This window comes from Bubalus kerabau, chromosome 13, assembly GCF_029407905.1.
Source record: "Bubalus kerabau isolate K-KA32 ecotype Philippines breed swamp buffalo chromosome 13, PCC_UOA_SB_1v2, whole genome shotgun sequence".
Lineage (NCBI taxonomy): Eukaryota > Metazoa > Chordata > Mammalia > Artiodactyla > Bovidae > Bubalus > Bubalus kerabau.
In genome coordinates, this window is record NC_073636.1 from 66,457,556 (window position 1) to 66,477,485 (window position 19,930).

The 19,930-nt window shown below is 54.7% G+C and overlaps 1 protein-coding gene and 1 non-coding gene across 2 annotated transcripts in view; one reads left to right on the plus strand and one right to left on the minus strand.

Moving 5' to 3' along the window:
• Positions 1–19,613, minus strand: part of MTCL2 (microtubule crosslinking factor 2) — a 72,419-nt gene extending 52,806 nt beyond the window's left edge. The window contains exon 1 of the mRNA XM_055544979.1: positions 18,732–19,613. Coding sequence (XP_055400954.1) covers positions 18,732–19,406 — 675 coding nt within the window. The 5' untranslated portion in view covers positions 19,407–19,613. The remainder of the gene's footprint in view (positions 1–18,731) is intronic.
• Positions 1,227–1,298, plus strand: TRNAG-UCC (transfer RNA glycine (anticodon UCC)). Its single transcript has one exon. It is a non-coding gene; the product is annotated as a tRNA-Gly (tRNA).
• Positions 19,614–19,930: the final 317 nt, after the last annotated feature.

The following is a 19,930-nucleotide window of genomic DNA, read 5'->3' on the forward strand; positions in this document are numbered from 1 at the left end:
CCCCAGCCCAGAGCCTGGCACAGAGCAGGGTCTCAGTAAGCATCTATTGAAGAAGTGAATGAATGAATGAATGAATGATCTTTCTCACACGAGCAGCTGCCTCTCCGGGCCCCCCCTTCACCACAGTCCATTTCTGAAAATGCAGGATGTTGCATTCATGCCAGCTCCATCTCTCCGTGGCAGCCAAGGGGGGCCCAGGCTCCTTGGGGGTTTGTCCCAGCTGCAGGCAGAATGCAGTCAGCCCCTCCTGGCACGGTCCACAGGAGAGGCTGAGTCCACAAAGGCTGGCTTGTGGGCCGCATGGCTGGGTCTGCTGGGATGTGGGCAGCAGAAGCTGGTGAAGGCGGGACATAGGCCGGGGTTAAGCTTTCGGGGTCTGAGGTGGGGGCTGGGAAAGAGGCTTCTGGGACACGAGGAGGGGGCAAAGAGCAGAACTCTGCTTTCGTCCGAGGTTCTTAGACCTCACCGAGCCTCTCCACCTCCAGGGACTCCTGCATCCAGGGGCTGTCTGATCCAATGGAGGGAGCTGGTAGGGAATTGCCAGAGGGGTGGGGGGCTCAGCCTTCCCTTCAAAGACAGCTCAGTGACCCAGTTGAGCCCCTCACCCCAAAAGCACGGAAGTGGGGAGAGAGGGGCCAAACTCCACTGGACTCTGCCAGCCCTGTGGCTACTCAGTAAGGTTGTCAGAGACCACCCCCCACCCCGTATCGGTGGGGAAACCCAAACCTCATCCCCCATGGCAGACAGAAAACGGCCACACTGCCCAAAGGTGCCCACCTCAGAGCCTGGGGGCCCCTGATTCTCAACCCCCTGTCAGAAAGGCCAGACTAAAGAAGCTGAGGAAGGACTTCCCTGGAAGTCCAGTGGTTAAGACTCCTTGCTTCCACTGCAGGGGGCACAGGTTTGATTGCTGGTCAGGGAACTAAGATCCGACATGCCGTGCAGTAGGGCCAAGAAACAAATAAGCAAAAAATTAAAAAACGAATTAAAAAAAAAAAAAAGAAGCTGAGGAAAGGTGCCCAGATTGGACCCAGTCTGCTAGGCCTCCAAACTCATCTGCTCTGGCCGCTCCTTCGAGGTAACCTCTCCTCCCCCTGAAGCTTAACCTGATTGTTTAACCTGAGGACAGGGAGTTGAGGGGAGAGGTCTGAAGACTAGATCGCACATCCACGCTGCAGCCTCGGTAGTCAGACTTTCCATTTACAGAGAATATTTAGTTTGGGAATTCCCTGGTGGTACAGTAGTTAGGATTCAGCACTTCCGCTGCTGTGACCCAGGTTCAATCCCTGGTCAGGGAACTAATATTCCGCAAAGTGTGCGGTGCAGCAAAAAAAAAAAAAATATTATTCTGCTCTGATTATATAGAGGTAATGGGCTTCCTTGGTAGCTCAGATCGTAAAGAATCTGCCTACAATGCAGGAGACCGGAGTTTGATCCCTGGGTCGGGAAGATCCCCTGGAGAAGGGAATGGCAACCCAACCCACTCCAGTATTCTTGCCTGGAGAATTCCACAGACAGTTCACGCGGTCACAAAGAGTCGGACACGACTGAGTGACTAACACTTTCACTTTCATAGAGGTCACACCTGTTTATTGGGAAAAACTTGAAAGAAAGAAAAAGCAGGTAGGTTTCTATTTCCTCCCTGATTCTTGCTGGTTTCTGTGTTAGGTTCACGCTTCTTACCCTGGAATCCAGCCCCGCCTCTCCCCAGGTCTCCTCCTCACGGTGCTCACAGCCCTCCCTCTGCCCTAGAATCCTTAGCCCCCCATGTCTAGACATGCCCTCAAATAAAAATCAGCTCACTGATGACCAGGCCCAGTCCAAGCGGAGTACATGCACAACAGTCTGATCCCCTTACCAGCCCTGTGAGGTAGGTAGGGGAAATGTTCCCACTTTGCAGATGAGGAAACTGAGGCTCAGAAGTTCCCCAGAGGGATTAAGAATCTTCCTTGCAATGCAGGGGACGTGGGTTCAATCCCTAGTCATGGAACTAAGATCCATATGCTGTGTAGCAATGAAGCCCATGTGCCCCAACTAAGATCTGATGCAGCCATATTAATTAACTAATTTTTTTAAAAGAGGGAGCGCCTAGGCTGCTCCGGCACTGGCCTCAGACCCCCATGCCACCCAGGAGGATGGGCAGGGTCTGCTCCCCCACCCACTATGTGCCCACAAGTACATTTCAGTCTATCCCCACCACACTCCCTAATGACCCATGAGGTCAGCCTGCAGGAAGCAGCCTCTCAGGGGCAGGCCAGTTCCCCCAAACGGACTGATTCCCAGGAACCCTGGGGGAATTAGCCAGGAAGAGTCTCTCGGTCCACGCTGGGCTGGAGGGCCAAACATGAGCTCACACGACCGCTAATAATAGCGTGGCATTGCATGGCAGCACGGGGCGTCACAGTTTACAAAGACATTCCACGTGACTCATCTCGTGGGTCCTCACAGAAGCCCCACGGCCAGGCCGCACAGGAATTACCATCTCATTCTAGGGGCAAAGAACCACAGAGGAGCACAGGGATGTGGGCTGTGCCCAAGGTCACCCAGAGACACCTCCAAGCAGGACTCAGGCTCTGTCGTCTGCACCAGAATGCAGGGAGCCCATGAACTTCAGTGGTAAGGGGGGAAAAAATCACGCCTTTATTTTTCACTAACACTAACTAAAAATTAACATTTCCTTCTATTCTGGACAAACCACAGTCGTATCAGCAGTACTTACGGCTTTGGCACCAAAAGAAACCACATAGATTTTCATAGCATATAACAGTTGTTGCAGAAATGTCAAAATATCCTTTACACTCATCAGTACTTTGAAATTACAGTGTTAGTAGACCTATTTCCAGATCTTATGAGTTAATAAGCACACCTATTACTATGTCATCATTTAAATATATACTTTAATAATTATATTTCCATATGCTTGCTTTCCTTTACATTTTGTTTTAAACATTTAGAAACACTATTCTGAAAATTACTCTCAGCAGAGAGACTAAAGGGAGACACGGCACAAAATAAAATGGAATCTGTGTTTCCTCTGGAGCCACCTCATCTGTAGGGTCTGGGTAGCAACCCCAGACCCTCTCTCTCCACCATCAGGGCATAAAGCTGGAGAAGAGCTCTGATTTCAAGCCATATTTAAAATATTCCAGAAAAGGGGATTCCCTGGCAGTCTGGTGGTTAGGACTTGGGGCTTTCACTGTGGTGGGTCGGGGTTTGATACCTGGTCAGGGAACTAGGATCCTGCAAACTGCGTGGCATGGCCAAAAAAAATACAAAATGTTCCAGGAAAAAATACTTTCAGCAGGAAACCTACTGGAATGTAAGATGATTAATCTCTGCACAATGAGGACAGAAGGGAGGGGTTATATTTGGGGCTACTGGAACATTCGGAGGGGCTCCAGATACATGCGTCTGATGGAACTGGACTGGGAAAGCAGCTGGTGAGGTCTCCCAGCCCATGGCGTTGGAGGTGCAAGGGACGAACACGAAGCCCCTTAAAGAAACACAGCAAGTAGCAAAAGGTGGGAGAGCCCCCGGCAACAGCTCCCAGCTGGCCCAGAGGGGACAGGAGGCGCCAGGGGGACAGGAGGTTCCTGAACGCATGAGGGGGTAGCCTCTTATCAGCCAACAAGAAAGAGATTGTTCCAGAGCTGAGGTCCCCTGGCTAACTCCTACCCCAGAGCATCAGCCCGCATGGGGCTAGGGTGGGCCCTGGCGGGTGCCTGCTCACCCAGCATCCCCAGGGAATCCTGATCTGGGCCCTGCAGACCACATTCTAGAAACCCTGGGATACCAAGGCTGGGGCAGGAGCAGGAAGCTGGGGTCCCAGCCCACCCAGCTCCCATGGGGACTCTGCACTGCCTGGGCCTCCTTCCTCTTTGCATCTGTCTCCCACCTCCTCACCCCTCCACCTCAAATGCCACCTCCACCAAGAAGCCTCCCTGGCTACCACAGGGCACAGCCATTTTATATGAAGAATTATTGAGTACCTATGGGCTTCCTAGGTGGGTAAAGAATCCACCCCTCAATACAGGGGATGCAGGAGATGGAGGTTTGATCCTTGGGTTGGGAAGATCCCCTGGAGTAGTAAATGGCAACCCATTCCAGTATTCTTGCCTGGAAAATTCCAAGGACAGAGGAGTCAGGTGGGGTCATAAAGAGTCGGAGACGACTGAGCACACACACAGTGAGCCAGATTCATCGCCAAATCACTGGATTCGGTCCCCAGGATGGCCAGTCTACTCCCCACTAATCTGTTCTCCACTTAGTACATGGAGTGATTTTTTTTTTTTTAACCATTAATTCTCCTATGTGAAATCCTTCAACAATCATCAAACTCTGGAAACAGCCCAAATGTCCCTCAACTGGTGAAGAGCTAAACGGTGGTACATCCATATAATAACTACTCAGCAATAAAGAGGAAGGAACTGCTGATACCCACAACCACACGGGTGAAGCCCAAAGGCATTATGCTAAGTGGAGGAAGTCAGACTCAGTTGGCTATAGACTGTATGAAGCCATTTCCATGATATTCTGGAATAGGCAAGATTATAGGGACAGGAAACAGATCAGTGGTTGCCAGGGGCTGGAGGAGGGACGCGCTGGCCACCAAGTGGTATGGGGAAATGTCGGGCAGGGGGCAAGAGCTGGTGCGGCTCAGCCACTTTAGTCGTGTCTGACTCTTTGTGAACTGTGGCCCGTCAGGCTCCTTGTCCATGGGATTTCCCCCAGGCAAGAATACTAGAGTGGGTTGTCATTTCCTTCTCCAGGGGCTCTTCTGACTTAGGGACTGAACCCGAGTCTCCTGCATTACAAGTGGATTCTTAACCATCTGAGCCACTGGGGAATGGAATGGTTATGGTGGTGGTTACAGAGCTCCATACACTTGCCAAAGTTCATTTTACTGTATGTAAATCACTGGGCCTGAGAGCAAAAGAGAAGCCTGATCCTGCCAACCCCAACTCCTCCTCTTATCAGCCACTCAGTTCTTTTCCCAGAGGCAGAAGATACCTCGCCTGTCCCACCTCTAAGCCTCTGTCTGGATTCCCCTCCCCTGCATCTCCCACTACCGGCTGCCTGTCCTGCTTGAAGCGTCCACTTAAAGGCCACCTCCTCAGAGAAGCCCTCCAGACCCCTCTAGGCCCATCGCGTCCATCTCAACCTTGTTTTTCTTTCATGGAGTGTAACATATGTCCCAGCCCGACTACATCCCTGCTCAGTTTCAAAGAAAAGTGAAAGTGTGAGTTGCTCAGTCATGTTTGACTCTTTGTGACCCCATGGACTGTAGCCCACCAGGCTCCTTTGTCCATGGAATTCTCCAGGCAACAATACTGAAGTGGGTTACCCTTCTTTTCTCCAGGGGATCTTCCCAATTCAGGGATCCATCCCGGGTCTCCTTCATTACAGGTGGATTCTTTACCATCTGAGTCACAGGGAAGCCTCGCTCAATTTCAAACCTTACCCAAATTTATCACTTCCTTCCCAGGTTCTAGGGACCTGACCCACCAATGGGCAACAGACCCAGCAGGAATGACAGCCGAGCTGAGGGATCCAGAAGCTTCGATCTGCGGGATGGCAACCACTCCATAGAGGCCTGGGAGCCTCCGCCTAGCCGGCCTTCTCCACACCACCCTGGCCACCATGGTCCCTCCCTCAGGCCAAAGCCCAGGCTGCTTGCCCATCTGCCACCCTGGCTCTGGCCAAGCCACTCACTCCCGCCTGGAAGGGCTGACCTGCAGGGTGGGCCAGCAGTGGCCACGAGGGCGGCATGCCAGCCCCCCAGGAGGCCAGGGCAGCCATCTGCTGTCCCTTCTGCCCGTCCTCCAGGGTCTGACAAGGCTCCAGATGAGATCATCGCACTTGGACCCCAAGGAGGGCCGAGGCTGTGCAGCTCCACTTCCTTTCCAGCTCAAAAACCAGGAACTGTGGGAGCAGTAGCAGGGGCGGGGGGCCCAGAGACTCCATCCCTTCACAGGCAGGGGCTCTGAGGTCTAAAGGGGGCCTGGAACACCCCACTGTCCCCCAGACTGTCCGGAGTCAAGCCAGGAGAGACTCTGCGCTCCTGTTTCCCAGCTTAGCCTCCTTGTGTGGAGGCTGGGCTCTAGCTTTAGTGGAGTCAGGGTCAAAGGTCCTGGAGAAGGAGGGCCTGGACCCCAGCCAGGCATGGCCATGCCACACAATGCCCCCTCCCACTGGCACGGAGGCTGCCTGGTCTCAGTGGCGGAAGACAGAGTCCTGGACTTGCCTTTCCAAGAGCAATATGCCCACAGGCACAGGGCTGCCCGAGCACACCAACTGTGCCAGGTGGCACACGTTATCTCGCTGTATCCCCAGCCATCCGCACTGACTGGTGAGGGACTGAGGTCGGCAAGGTCACCTCAAGGTCACATATTAAACAGCATGGCCAGGTTTCGAGTCCAATTTGAGCTCTCGTAAACTAGACTAGATGGTGTCTCTGATGGGACAGTAATGACAATAACAATAGCTGGTATATACAAGGCTTTACCCTGTGCCAGCACCGGGCTGAGCTCTGAATGTCCATTACCTCAGTAACAGTTCCTTTGAGGCAAGTGCTATTCTATAGATGCCCATTTTACAGATAAGCAAACAGAGGGTCAGGAAGAAGGCTCCAAAGTCAATCAGGAGTGAGCCTCTCAGATGTGGCACAGCTCTGTGCATGAGACCACAGACACTCTCTGGTGGGGAGCTGTGTGTGTGTCGGCATAGACGTGCATGGGCAGCGGGGGCTGAGGAGGGAGGAGATGCCTGGACACCGCTGACCTCCAAGGCCAGGCCTGAGTTGTCGCTGTCCCATTCCAGGCCTCACTAGCCAAAGCAGCGAGACCTCTGCAGCCCCTGATGCCTCTGGGTTGGGGGGCGCTCAGAGCGGGGACACCCAGCAGTGTCCCTCCTGTCCTTTCTCTGTTGACAGGAAGGAAAGTAGCATTTGGATCTGGATGTATTTAAAACGTCCCCCAGAGACTTCTCTGGTGGTCCAGGAGCTAAGACTCCGCACTCCCAATGCAGGGGGCCTGGGTTCGATCCTCAGCCCAGGAACTAGATCCCACAGGCCGCAACGAAGATTGAAGATCCTGTGTGCCGAAACGAAGACCCGGACAGCCAACATAAATATAAATAAATATAATTTTTAAAAAATCCAAAATCATCCCCCAAACAGCCTCTGGGCTGCAGCCAAATATCTGAGTAGGGAGAGCACAGCCTCAAAGGTGTACAGGGAGGGAAGGCGAGGTTGGAGAGTCAAGGGAGTGGCTCCAGGCGGTGTGGCCTGAGGCACCAGCACACTCCAGCTCGCACATCTCCAAACCTTTGCGGGCACCATTCCCCCTGCTTAGCATCCAGCAAAGAGCACCAGGGACCCTAGTCCTTCTGCCTCTTGCCACTTACAGACTGCGTGACCTTTGGCAAGCCCCTTAACCTCTCTGAGCTTCATTTTACAGACACCAATGTGAAAGGAAGGGGTTAAGTCCCACCAGGGTAAGAGCTGTGTCCTCTTGCAGAGCGTGGGGAAGGGGGATGAAACCTGCAATTATCTAGTTAATAATGTAATTACTTAGAGGTAAATGCCCCCAAAGGAGCCTACAGGAAGCGCCTAGGTGTCTAAGTCAGGATCCTGGCCTGGAGCTGAACACAGGAAGGTGGAGGCGGGAGGAACTGCAGTAGAAAGGCCCCGCGGCAGAGAAGACAGAGACAGGCTTGGGGTGCACAGAGCGCTCAGAGCTTGGGTGGAGTCGGGGTGAGGTGAGGCTGAGAAAGGCAGGACCACACAGGCCACCCAGGCACTTGGGCAGGGCTCAGGAGGGGTGTGGAGGGGAGAGGTCGAGGCACTGGACCCCGAAGAACTCATGTGGATCTGGGGCAAAACCAGGGTAAAGACAGCTGGTTCAGCCTGGATACAGAACCCCAAACTCTTCGGAGTCTGAGCTTCTCCTTGAGGCACAGGCAATGGGAGATTCTTCACCCCACTTCTAGAATGTGGGAGCCCCAAAGGTGGCCCTCATCAGCAAAAAGGAATCTCTGGATGAGAGCCTGCAGCAGTGGCCTGACTTGGGGCAGGAGGGAAAAGGGTGGGCGTTGCAGGGAGAGATGTGTTTGGGGATACCCACAATGCACTTCAGCTGCACACACACCTCCCAGGCCCCTGCTCCATGCCAAGACCCACACCCAGAGCCAGGCACAACCCCTGTCGTCAAGGACCCAGGGCGTGGGACTTCCCCATGGTCCAGGGTGGAAGACTCCACACTTCCAATGCAGGAGGTCTGGGCTCGATCCCTGGTCAGGGAACTAGATCCCATAGGCTGCAACTAAAGATTTCACATGCCGCAACACAGATCCCGTGTGCAGCAACTAAGACCCAACATAATGAAATAAATAAATAAACATTAAAAACAAAATCCCAGATCCAAGCCTGGCGATAACGAGTGATGAGGGTGCAGAGCTGTTGAGACCATATAGGCCCCGGGTGATCCTCACATACATGCTTTCTCGTATTTAATCCTCACAGCAACACTGTAGGGCGAGCACCATCAGCATGCCCATCCATTGTACAGATGAGGAGACTGAGGCTTGTAAAGACAAAGCTCATAAAAGAAAAGGCAGAACAAGGTTTCTAGCCCAAGTGGGCTTGGCTCCAGACCACAGTGCTCTCTACCGCCTTGGACCCCAAAAAAGGGAAAGGCTGGCTTATTGCTCCCACCTTCTCCAACTCCCCACCATTCCTCAGGGAGGCCAGCACCATCCGCTGACCTGTGGGGCTCCTCCAGTGACTGCCAGGGCCAGCCCGGCCCAGAACACCCAAGTCTCTGGGCTCTTTCCCCACCCCAGTTCCCAGTTCCTTCTGGCACCAGAAGGAAGAGAATGTGACTGCATATGAGGTCACGCCTGTGCGGCACCCAGGGGAATGATCTTAGTTATAACCTTGGCTGCTGGTCAGGCCTCTGCTTAGAACTTAGCCAAGCTCCTCCCCTGAGGAACTCTTTCTGCCCCAGAGACTACACATGTGGGGCTCCCTCCCTTCTGCTGTGCCCAGGATGGTGCTGAATGTGCTGTATACCTGACCATTAATCCTCCCAAGTGCTCTGAAAGAAAGAAAGGAATTAAGTTCCCTTTGTTTTTTCTTTGCTATAGTGGGTCTTCACTGTGATCCGGGAGCTTCTCTTAATAGAGAGCATAGACTCTAGAGTGCATGGGCTCAGTTGCCCCACACCATGTGGGATCTTAATTCCCCAACCAGGGATCAAACCTGCATCCCTTGCATTGGAAGGCAGATTATTAATCACTGGACCCCCTAAGTTCCCATCTTACAGGCAGGAAGACTGAGGCTTGAAGAGGGGCCTTGAACACAGGGTTCATGTACAGGGAAGAGGCAACAAAGCAAGGTTTGGCCCAGACCTGATCCCCAAAGTGGAATTTCTCCACGTCCCTGCAGAGGCCCCTGGGTCTTCTGCCCCGTGCTGAAGACACATGGAAAGGAGGCAGTGCCTAGCCCTGCTCTAGGTCAACACAGCCTCTACCAGCAAGGCATTCACAATGCCTCAGTCAGCCCAGCACCCAGTGCCCTTCCCGAGCGGGCCCACCTCCCCTTCCCAGTCTCCCCCTCACCACTGCCCCCCCGCGCACCACTCCCCCAAGCTCTTCTATTTTAAGCCCATAGTCTGCTTGCAGCCCACCTGCAGACCCCGATCACTGCCTTTCATTCAATCGTGCAACAAATATTTATTGACTCGCTAGGATGTGCCAGGCACGGTCCCAGCCGCTGGACACAGAGGCAGTCATTCAAGGCTAACTCCTCAACTCTAATGCCTCCTCCTCCAGGAAGTCTTCCAGGCCCATCCTCTGAGTGCCCACATAACTTCCTCTATCCCAGTCTCCTTTTCCCAGGCAGAATCAGGCACTCATTAGGGACAGGAATGGTACAGTCCTCCACAGCCCCAGCAAAGGGGCAAGGGGAGGAGACAGGAGATGAGGGCAAGCAGGAAATTCCGAGGAGATTAGGAGGGAGGTGCCCCTGGGCACTATTTCTCCTGCAGGCAGGCCTGACAATTGCTCTGTTTGGCTCACTGGGCCCCAGCCCAAGTGTCGTGTGTCCGGGGCCTGAGGGCCTTTGATGCAGTTTCTCCACCTCGGTGACCTGCCAGCCCTTTATCTGCCTACAAACCATTCAGCCTCAGTCAGGCTCCAGGGCACCCAGATCCCAAAGGTTGCAAAATCAAGCCCCTGTCACACTCCTCACCGTTCTCAGCAGCCTGGTGGAAGGAAGCCTCGTGGCGGCGCTGAAAACAGTAGTTTGTACACATGAGCTCCAGGGAGACACGGGCCAGGATATCCTGTGTTTCTGTGTGGCTGAAATGTCACAGCCAGCGTGTGTGTGTGTGTGTGTGTGAGAGAGAGAGAGAGAGCATGTCTGGGTATCATCCTTTGTGGGTCTCTGGCTCCTGCTAGCAAATGCTACAGACCTGACATCTGAACGCTCTGTGCTCATGGTCTGCTTCTATGTCATGGCTCCATGTCCTGTTCACATGTGTCTCCTGGCTGTGTGTCTGTGAGCCCGTGTGTGTAAGCCCGGGTCAGTGAGCCTGGGTCTGCTGTTTGCTGTCTTTGTGGCAGACACAGTGGGGGTGTCTGGGTGATGGGCGGTATCTATGCCCGCCTGGCAGGGGTGGGTCTGTGGATTTCTGCAGGTGCCAGCACCTGTGTGTAATGAGTCTGCGTGGGTTTGTGTACCAAGTCTGTGCCCGCATACGCACGTGTACTTCCGATATGTCTGAGACTGTCTCCAGGGTCTGTCCATCTCTGGGACGTGGCCAAATGTGTCTGGCGGTGTGTGAGGGTGTGTTTCTGAGCCTGCCGTCTCCTAGATGGTGTGAGTCTGTGTTGTGTCTGTCCGGTAATGGGGGGTATGAGGAGACACGTATGGTGTATCTTGCGTGGGTCTGTGTACTTCTCTGAGTGGGTCTCCTCTTTAATACGCCTGCAAGTGTGCTTCTGGAAAGCAGAGAGCACAAGCCTGTCCCTGAATGGGTACATGAGACGTGTGTCAGTGGGCGTGGATCTCTGCGCATGCACCGTGAATATGGGTACGTGAGTTTGTGTGTGCAGGAGAGAGTGTGCCCAGGGACATAGGCCAAGCCCCTCTGCCAGAAATACTGGGAGCCCTGGGAGCTTCGTGGTCCTCCTAAGGCCTCAGCAGCAGCCATCTCACATTTTCCATCTCATTCTCCATCTCGCTGGAGCTGCTCCCTGCCCCTGTGACAGGCTGAAAATCCTTAAAGACCCAGTTCTGAGAGTTGCTTCTTCCAGGCCACCTGTCAGCCGCCTCGGAGACGGCTGCGACTCAAGACAGGGACTGGCCAGGAGCTTTGCTGACCGATGACCACTCCTCTCCCCCCACCCAGTGACAGGCAGATTGAACCCTTCCCCCTACAACTCCCGGGAGCTGAGAAATGCTTCACAGCTTGCTGGCTACTGCCCCAGACACCTGGCACAGGGCCTGGAATCCAGGAGGCACTCGGAAAATATATGTTGAATGAATGAATGAATGAATGAATGCCTGAAGCAGCAAGTAAGGGAAAGGTGACAATGAGGACAGGCACTGGCATTTACCGTGTGCTAGATGTATATCAGGCTTCCTCGGAGGCTCAGCGGTAAAGAATCCATCGGCAATGCAGGAGCCATGGGAGACGTGGGTTTGATTCCTGGGTCAGGAAGCTCCCCTGGAGGAGGGCATGGCAAACCACTCCATCTCCAGATTCTTACCTGGAGAATCTCATGGACAGAGGAGTCTGGCGGGCTACAGTCCACAGGTTCGCAAAGAGTCGGACATGACTGAAGTGACTTAGCACGCACGCAGATCTACATTATCACTTGGAAAAGGGTCTCCACTTGGAAAAGGGGCAGATATGCTTATCTCCCATTCTTCAGAAGGGAAAACAGAGACTCAGAAAGATTGAGCATCTCACACAGCTTGTAACTGGCAGAACCAGGCGAGAATCCTGTTCTGTGAAACTTGGAGGCACGGGCTGCCTCCTGCATGGGAGAGGGTGGAAGAACGACTGGGGAAAGGAGCACCCCGGGGTTGTCTGATGAGGGTCCCAAGTCTACCAGCTGTGCACGTGACATAACCTCTCTGCTTCCTCCTTTGTCAAACGGGTCTGATGTCAGAACTCTCCACATAGGACTGCTGGGAGGAGTAAAGGACTTACTTAACTCAGGGCCTGGCACTCTGGAAATGATCTCATAGCTGATAGCTGTTGTGCGCAAGAGCCAGAGAAGGCCAGTAATCAGTGGTTTGGGGGTCCCCAGGCGGGCTCTAACATTCCAGCACTCTGGATTCCAGCCTAACCATTATCTAACCCTTAAAGCTGGATCCAACCCCCCATCACTTCCTCCAGTCTCAGACCCCTGGTCCCAATCTCACTCTGCATGGATGCCGGGTACATATCCATGTATACGGAGGCAGGCACGTGCTGCCCCCACCTCCCACACACACACACTGCCTGCAGGCTCCAGGCCCTCGGCCCCAGCATAGGTTGTTCTCTACTTGCTCCCAGCAAGTCTTAGCCTAGGGCACTGCACACAATAGAATTCCTCTCACCAACCTCTGTCCACACTAGACCCGTCGTTAGCAACCACAAGCTCATGTTCCTCAGACTGTGAAAAGAACAGGACCCAGGGTTGGACCAACCAGGTTTGGAATTCTGGCTGTGTGAGCTGGAGCCTCCATTTACCCAACTGTACCCAGTGGGAACTGGAGGTGAATTAGGTGCTTCCTCTGGCCCCTCCTGGGCTGACATCTAAAACTGGCTGTACTTCCAACTTCCCAGGTGGCGCTAGTGGTAAAGAACCTGTTTGCCCATGCAGGAGACATAAAAGACTCGGGTTCGTTCCCTGGATAGGGACGATCCCCTGGAGAAGGACATGGCAACCCACCCCAGGATTCTTGCCTGGAGAATCCCATGCACAGAGGAGCCTGGCAGGCTACAGTCCACAGGGTCGCAAAGAATCGGACACGACTGAAGTGACAGCATGCACACACAAACTCTCACACGTAGAACCTCCAGGGAGGTGGGGAGGGCTTGCTTCATGGAGTCCACACAGTATGGAATGTGACCCACACCTTCCTGTCCTCCCTGGAGCAGCTCCTGATTTATTAACATCTTAAAGCTAAGGGGATCCACCCTCCTGTCTTCTCCCAGCTCTGTCAAGAATGAAGACTTCAGGGCTTCCCTGATGGCTCAGTGGTAAAGAATCTACCTGCTAATGAAGAAGACACGGGTTCAATTCCTGGTCCAGGAGAATCCCATACGCCCCAGAGTAACTAGGGCCATGCGCCACAACCACTGAGCCTGTGCCTTAGAGCATATGCTCTGCAACAAGAGAAGCCACCGCAATGAGAAGCCCACGCACCACAGCTAGAGAGTAGCCCTTACTCCTCGAAACTAGATAAAGCCTGCACAGCAACAAAGACCCGGCACAGCCACACCCCCAAAAATAGAATGAAGACCTAGACATCCTCTCTGCTCACTGATTAATAATAATGGTAATTCCCTAAAAGGTGCAGGATTTCACTGCTTGCAAAATGTTTTCTTGTCTATTCACACCTCTGGATCATGGAAAAAGCAAGAGAGTTCCAGAAAAACATCTATTTCTGCTTTATTGACTATGCCAAAGCCTTTGACTGTGTGGATCACAATAAACTGTGAGAAATTCTGAAAGAGATGGGAATACCAGACCACCTGACCTGCCTCTTGAGAAATCTGTATGCAGGTCAGGAAGCAACAGTTAGAACTGGACATGGAACAACAGACTGGTTCCAAATCAGGAAAGGAGTATGTCAAGGCTATATATTGTCACCCTTCTTATTTAACTTATATGCAGAGTACATCATGAGAAATGCTGGATTGGAAGAAACACAAGCTGGAATCAAGACTGCCGGGAGAAATATCAATAACCTCAGATATGCAGATGACACTACCCTTATGGCAGAAAGTGAAGAGGAACTAAAAAGCCTCTTGATGAAAGTGAAAGTGGAGAGTGAAAAAGTTGGCTTAAAGCTCAACATTCAGAAAACGAAGATCATGGCATCTGGTCCCATCACTTCATGGGAAATAGATGGGGAAACAGTGGAAACAGTGTCAGACTTTATTTTTTGGGGCTCCAAAATCACTGCAGATGGTGACTGCAGCCATGAAATTAAAAGACGCTTACTCCTTGGAAGGAAAGTTATGACCAACCTAGATAGCATATTCAAAACAGACACATTACTTTGCCAATAAAGGTCCGTCTAGTCAAGGCTATGGTTTTTCCTGTGGTCATGTATGGATGTGAGAGTTGGACTGTGAAGAAGGCTGAGCGCCAGAGAATTGATGCTTTTGAACTCTGGTGTTGGAGAAGACTCTTGAGAGTCCCTTGGACTGCAAGGAGATCCAACCAGTCCATTCTGAAGGAGATCAGTCCTGGGATTTCTTTGGAAGGAATGATGCTAAAGCTGAAACTCCAGTACGTTGGCCACCTCATGCGAAGAGTTGACTCATTGGAAAAGACTCTAATGCTGGGAGGGATTGGGGGCAGGAGGGGAAGGGGACAACAGAGGATGAGATGGCTGGATGGCATCACTGACTCAATGGACGTGAGTCTGAGTGAACTCCAGGAGTTGGTGATGGACAGGGAGGCCTGGCGTGCTGCGATTCAAGGAGTCGCAAAGAGTCGGACACGACTGAGCGACTGAACTGAACTGAACTGAATCCCTGTAAACAGTCCTCTGAGGTTGCCCAGGCAGATTCCATCTCTTCATTATACAGATGAAACCAAAAGAGAGCTCAGAGAGGCCATGTGACTCATTCATGGCCACACAGTAAATGACAGTCAGGTCGCAAAGCCAGATCTTGGGGTTCCAACTCTCAGATTCTTCAGTCCATGCTGGGTGGTTCCCAGCGTGTCCGAATGGTACACAGGCAACAATTAGTGGTGATGGGGAAATGGAAGACCTCAGAGCACCAGGATTTTGAAAGTCAAACAGTCAATCTGTCTGCTTCTTTGAATCCTGGACCCTTAAAAGTTAATAATCTTCAAGGTAGAGAACATAGATGCCAAGGGGAAAAGGAGGGGATGGGATGAATTGGGAGATTGGAATTGACATATATAAACTATTGATACTGTGTAAAAATAGATAACTAATGAGAACCTTACTATTATAGCACAGTGAACCTACTCAGTGTCCTGTGGTGACCTAAATGGGAAGGAAAAAAAGAGGGGATATATGTATACATATAGTGATTCACTTTGCTGTACAGCAGAAACTAACACAACCTTGTAAAGCCACTGTGCTTCAATGTCTTGTTTACATTTTTTAAAAAGTTAATAACCTTCACACTTCCTTGGCTGGAAGGGACCCTGAGGTCAGGCAATTTCAACTACAGCCTCCACATAAACCTCTTCCTAAATCCTCCTCAACTAATCACAAACACTACATTTTGTTCAGTTTACAAGCTGTTTTCCACAAGCCCCATGTCTTTATCTAACAGGCGAATACCTCCAGCATTCAATAACTCTGAATAACTCAAGTGACAGCAGGCTCACTCCCTTCTCTGCAGCAGCTCCTCACTGGGAGAGAACTGCCAGGTTTCCACCTTCCCCCACCCCCGGGGCTCCAGAGCAAGCCTCAGGGCACAGGAGATCTGCCTTCATCATCCTCCGCAAGGCCCTCCCCAGGCGGCAGGTCTCAGTGCCATCCATCAGCTGGGAGGTGAGCTCTAGCAAGGCCCCACCAGGCTCCGAGGGACTCAAGCCAGGCAGCACCAGGCCTGCCGCGGACATGCTGGGGACCTGGAGTCTCTCCTGGTAACCTGGTTCCTGCATCTTAGAAGCAAAGTGGCCCAGAGGGGCAGGAAACACGTCAAGAGTACAAGGTACTCTGACTCCGAGCCTGGCTGCCTGGAGCACTGGCTCTGGGACCTGGAGCAAGTCCCCCTCCCTGCTGTGGCTGCAGTTTACCCATCTGTAGAATGAACGAAACAACTCCTCCTGGGACTTCCCAGCCGGCTCAGTGGTTAAGGCTCTGCACTTTCACTGCGGGGAATGCGGCTTTGATCCCTGGGTCCGGGAACTAAGATCCTGCATGCCGCACGGCGTGCCCCCCAAAACAAAACCAAACAAAGAACTCAACTCCTGTAATAGCCTCTACATTTACACCCCACATCCACAGTCTCTAGGCTTTCACCTCGCCTCTGTGAGGCTGGCAGCTGGAGAGTAGATCAGGGACTGATTCACGTGGACACAGTTCCAGGCTCCGAACTGTTCCCTGAATTCCACAAGTTTCTTCCTACTTCCCTTAGCCTGGAAGGGTCTCACTCCAGCTCCTTATTCAGCTGGCTCCCTCTCATCCTGGCCTCCCTAAGCGCCCCCGTCCCCACCTCATGTCCCTCCCCACCCTTATCACGATCCCTAGTGTGATGTAGTGTGTGATGCAGTGTGTGACTACTGTCTAATTCCAGTCTCCCTCCACTAGGACCAACAGCTCCATGAAAACAGACACTTCATCCTCAGATCTGTGTTAGTGCCTGGTACACAGCAGGCATTAAGTAAATACTTGGCGAATGAATGAATGAGGGGCCAGGACTGCTTCGGGTGGGGAGGAGGCTCTATTCCTTCCCCACGGAGTCTGCCAGAGAACATGGTAAGCGCCCACGGAAATGTGTCATGTACCACTTGAGAATAACAGTGGTGGAAATTACCCTCCTCTGAGGCTTGCTCCATGCCAGGCGCTCTCATGGTGTTTACGCACATAACTCATTTAACCCTTAAGGTTGGAAGATGTGTGATGTCTTTTTTTACAACGAGGAGACTGAGGTCCAGAGACATTAAGGGGCTTGCCCTAGATCACACAGCCAGGAAGGCACACTCTTCAGATATAACAATGGCCTGAGGCCTGCTCCTGAAGCCAGAAACACTGAATGAATGAGGGAAACTGAGGCTGAGCCCTGACCCAGGCAGTGGGTGGTCCCCAGCCAGGCCCTGGCCCCTGTGAGGCCTCAGGTTCAATCTCCAGCCTTCTGGAACTATTTTCCATCCTAACAGTCATGGGTGGCTCAGCAGGACTCCAGAGCTCTGCCGGGTAATTTCCTGGGATGAACAGGAGCTGGTGGGGGTGGGTGAGGGAGACCATGAAGCCAAGTTCTATGGCCCATCTTCCCTTGCCAGGGGGGCGATGGAGGCCAGGAAGCAGGATTGAGGAGCTCAGGGTTCAAGTTCAGGGCAGATCAGGTACCACCTGGGCAGGGCCAGGCCTTCTCTGGCTTATCTCCCTCCTCTCTCCTAATACCCTCCTCACAGCTGGCTTGTGAAGACTGCAGGAGCTGACTGAGCCTCCGATTGTCCACACTGAATGGGGGCTTCGGGAAGGCTTACCCTCCCAATTAACAGATGAGAAAACTAAGGCCTGGACTGAGGAAAGGTTAGAGGCTAAAGGGGTAGGTTATTCTGATTCAGACAGACCCTGTCCTTCTATTGTACAAGCAGTTACTAAACACATGTTGGGTAGCAGATCCTGGGGGAGATGGAGAAGGAGAGACACAGTTAAGCAAGACCTCACAGACTATAAAGAGAGAGAAACCCTTTTGGTCCGAAGTGCTACAGTGCAAGGCTAAGTGTTGCCAGGCAGACAGAAATTAGCTGAGTGCCATGAACTCGGAGGCTCTTGGCCAGGGGTGCTCTGGGTGTTGTGCCAGGATATCAACTGATAAGAGCAGGTAACATTTCAGCATCTTCCAAACCGTGCCCAGCCCGTGTGGAGAGAACCCAGGAAGCCAGCAACCTCCCAGGCCAACACCGGCATAGGAGGGCTGGGCCAACGCTAAAGTTGCCTTAGTGGGCAGACAGAGCTTGGCCTGGATCCAGTAGGTCCTCATGTGCACCGAAAGGGTGACGGTCAAGCCTGCTTTCCTGGGAAGCTCTCAGGTCCCCTACATGCCCAGAGAAAAAGCTTCCCTACATGCCAGCTTCCCTCTTCTCATTGGAAAGGAGATGGGCACTGCTGGGGGGCACCGATAGGACTGCTGTGTATACAGGGCCTATTCAAAACTGGGCAGAAGACAATACCCTGGGATTTAGGGAGCTGTGAACGGGTTCTCCCAGGACACCATCCTCCCAGGCTGCAGGACCGTTAGACTGGGCGGAAGTCGGACTCTAGCCAAGGGGATGTTCCCAGATGTCATGCTTTCAAACGGGGACCCGCCCTGAAAGGCAGGCAGGGACAGGCCTGAGCCAGGAAAGCCCTGGGTGAAGACACAGGCTAGTGTTCAGGCCTCTCTTTAGCCGGAGATGGCCACAGGTCTCCCCGGCAAACGGCACATCAGTGCCTGTCCCAGAAAGGAGGGCCACCCAGCGGCCTGGGAGTGGGGGCTCTGAGCCGCGGAATCCGAGGTCCAGCCCCTCACGGAGCACCCACCCCCATCCCAGGCACCTTATCTAAGCATCCTCCAAAGCACCCAAGACCCCCTTCCTAAATCAGAGCCCGTCGGCTCCTCCTCCAGGTTCCTCCCTTAGGAGAAGGTTTCCCAGATACAATGGGAAGCGGGAGCCCCTGAGGCTTTAGGCCCCTTGCCCAGCTCGAGCGGTGGGACAGCGGGCCGGCTGGTGCCTCGGGCCGGAGGGGCGGACACCCGCGCCTCCCCGCGGCCTCCCCTTCCCCAACCGGGACCCCGGCCCCGACCCCGCACCTTGAGATAGTCGTTCTCCGAGCGCAGCTCTTCCAGCTCTCGCACGAAGCCGCCGGGCCCGCAGTCCAGCATCTCCTCGGTGAGGTCGGAGAAGGCGAGCGAGGCACTGAGGGGCAGGCGGCTGCTGCCCACCGACGACGCGGCCACCGACGGCTCCTCGGGGGAGGCGGGGGGCCGCGGAGGCTGCTGTGCCGGCTGCGCCGGCTGGGGCGGCTGTCCCGTACGGGCCCCCCCGGGGCCCCCGGCAGCCGACTCGGCGTCGCTGCTCAGCGCCAGCTCCAGGCCCAGCAGGCGCGCCTCCTCCGACGCGCAGTCCGACACCTCCGAGCTGCTGTCGGTGAGGCTGGGCGGCGGTGGCGGCGGTCGCGGCCCGGTCGCCGGGCGCGGACGGCCCTTGGCGCGGACCCCGGTGCGGACCCCGGCCACTCGCGTCCCTGCGCCCCGCGCCCCGGGCGCCACCGCACGCCCCTTCTTGTCGGGCCTCGCCGAGGACGCGGCGCTGCAAGCGGCCGCGGCGCCCGGGCCTGGGCCGCGGCGGCCCTTGGCCAGCGACCAGCCGGCCACGTCCTTGGGCCGGGCCGGCGACGGCGCGCGGTGGCTCTTCTTCCTCTCCGGGGCGGGAGCAGGCGGGGGGCCGCAGCCCCGAGCCGGGGGCTCCCCCGCCGGCACCTCCATCGCGGTTTCCCTCGGCCTCAACGAGCGGCGCGCATGGCCCGGGCCCGCCCGGCCTCCGCGTCCCGGGGGAGGCTCCTGGCGCCGCTCCGGCCGCTGGGGTCGCGGCTCCTCTCGGCCCACCTCAGCCCCCGGGCTGCGCTCCGGCCCCGACCCCCGCCGCACGGCCTCTCCGCTGCTCTGGGCTCGGAGAGAGCGGCCCGATCGCCTCCAGGCACCCCGGCTCCGGCTCCGGCTCCGCCCGGCGCCCGCCCCCTCGGCCTCGCCGCGCCCCCGGAGCGTGCCCGGGCCCCGGCAGCCTGCGCGCCGATCGCTCTCTCGAGCTCCGAGTCCGGCTGCGGCCCGGGCCCCGGCTCCGCCCGGCGCGGCCCGCCCCCCGCGCAGCCCAGCCAGCTCCCCGCCCCGCCGCCTCGGCTCGGGGACGCGCGGCTCCGCGAACAAAAGGCGGACGCGGCGGGAGCGGCAGGGAGGGACACAGGCGGCGAGCGAGGGAGGGATCTGCGAGGCAACAGCGACCCCCTCGAGGG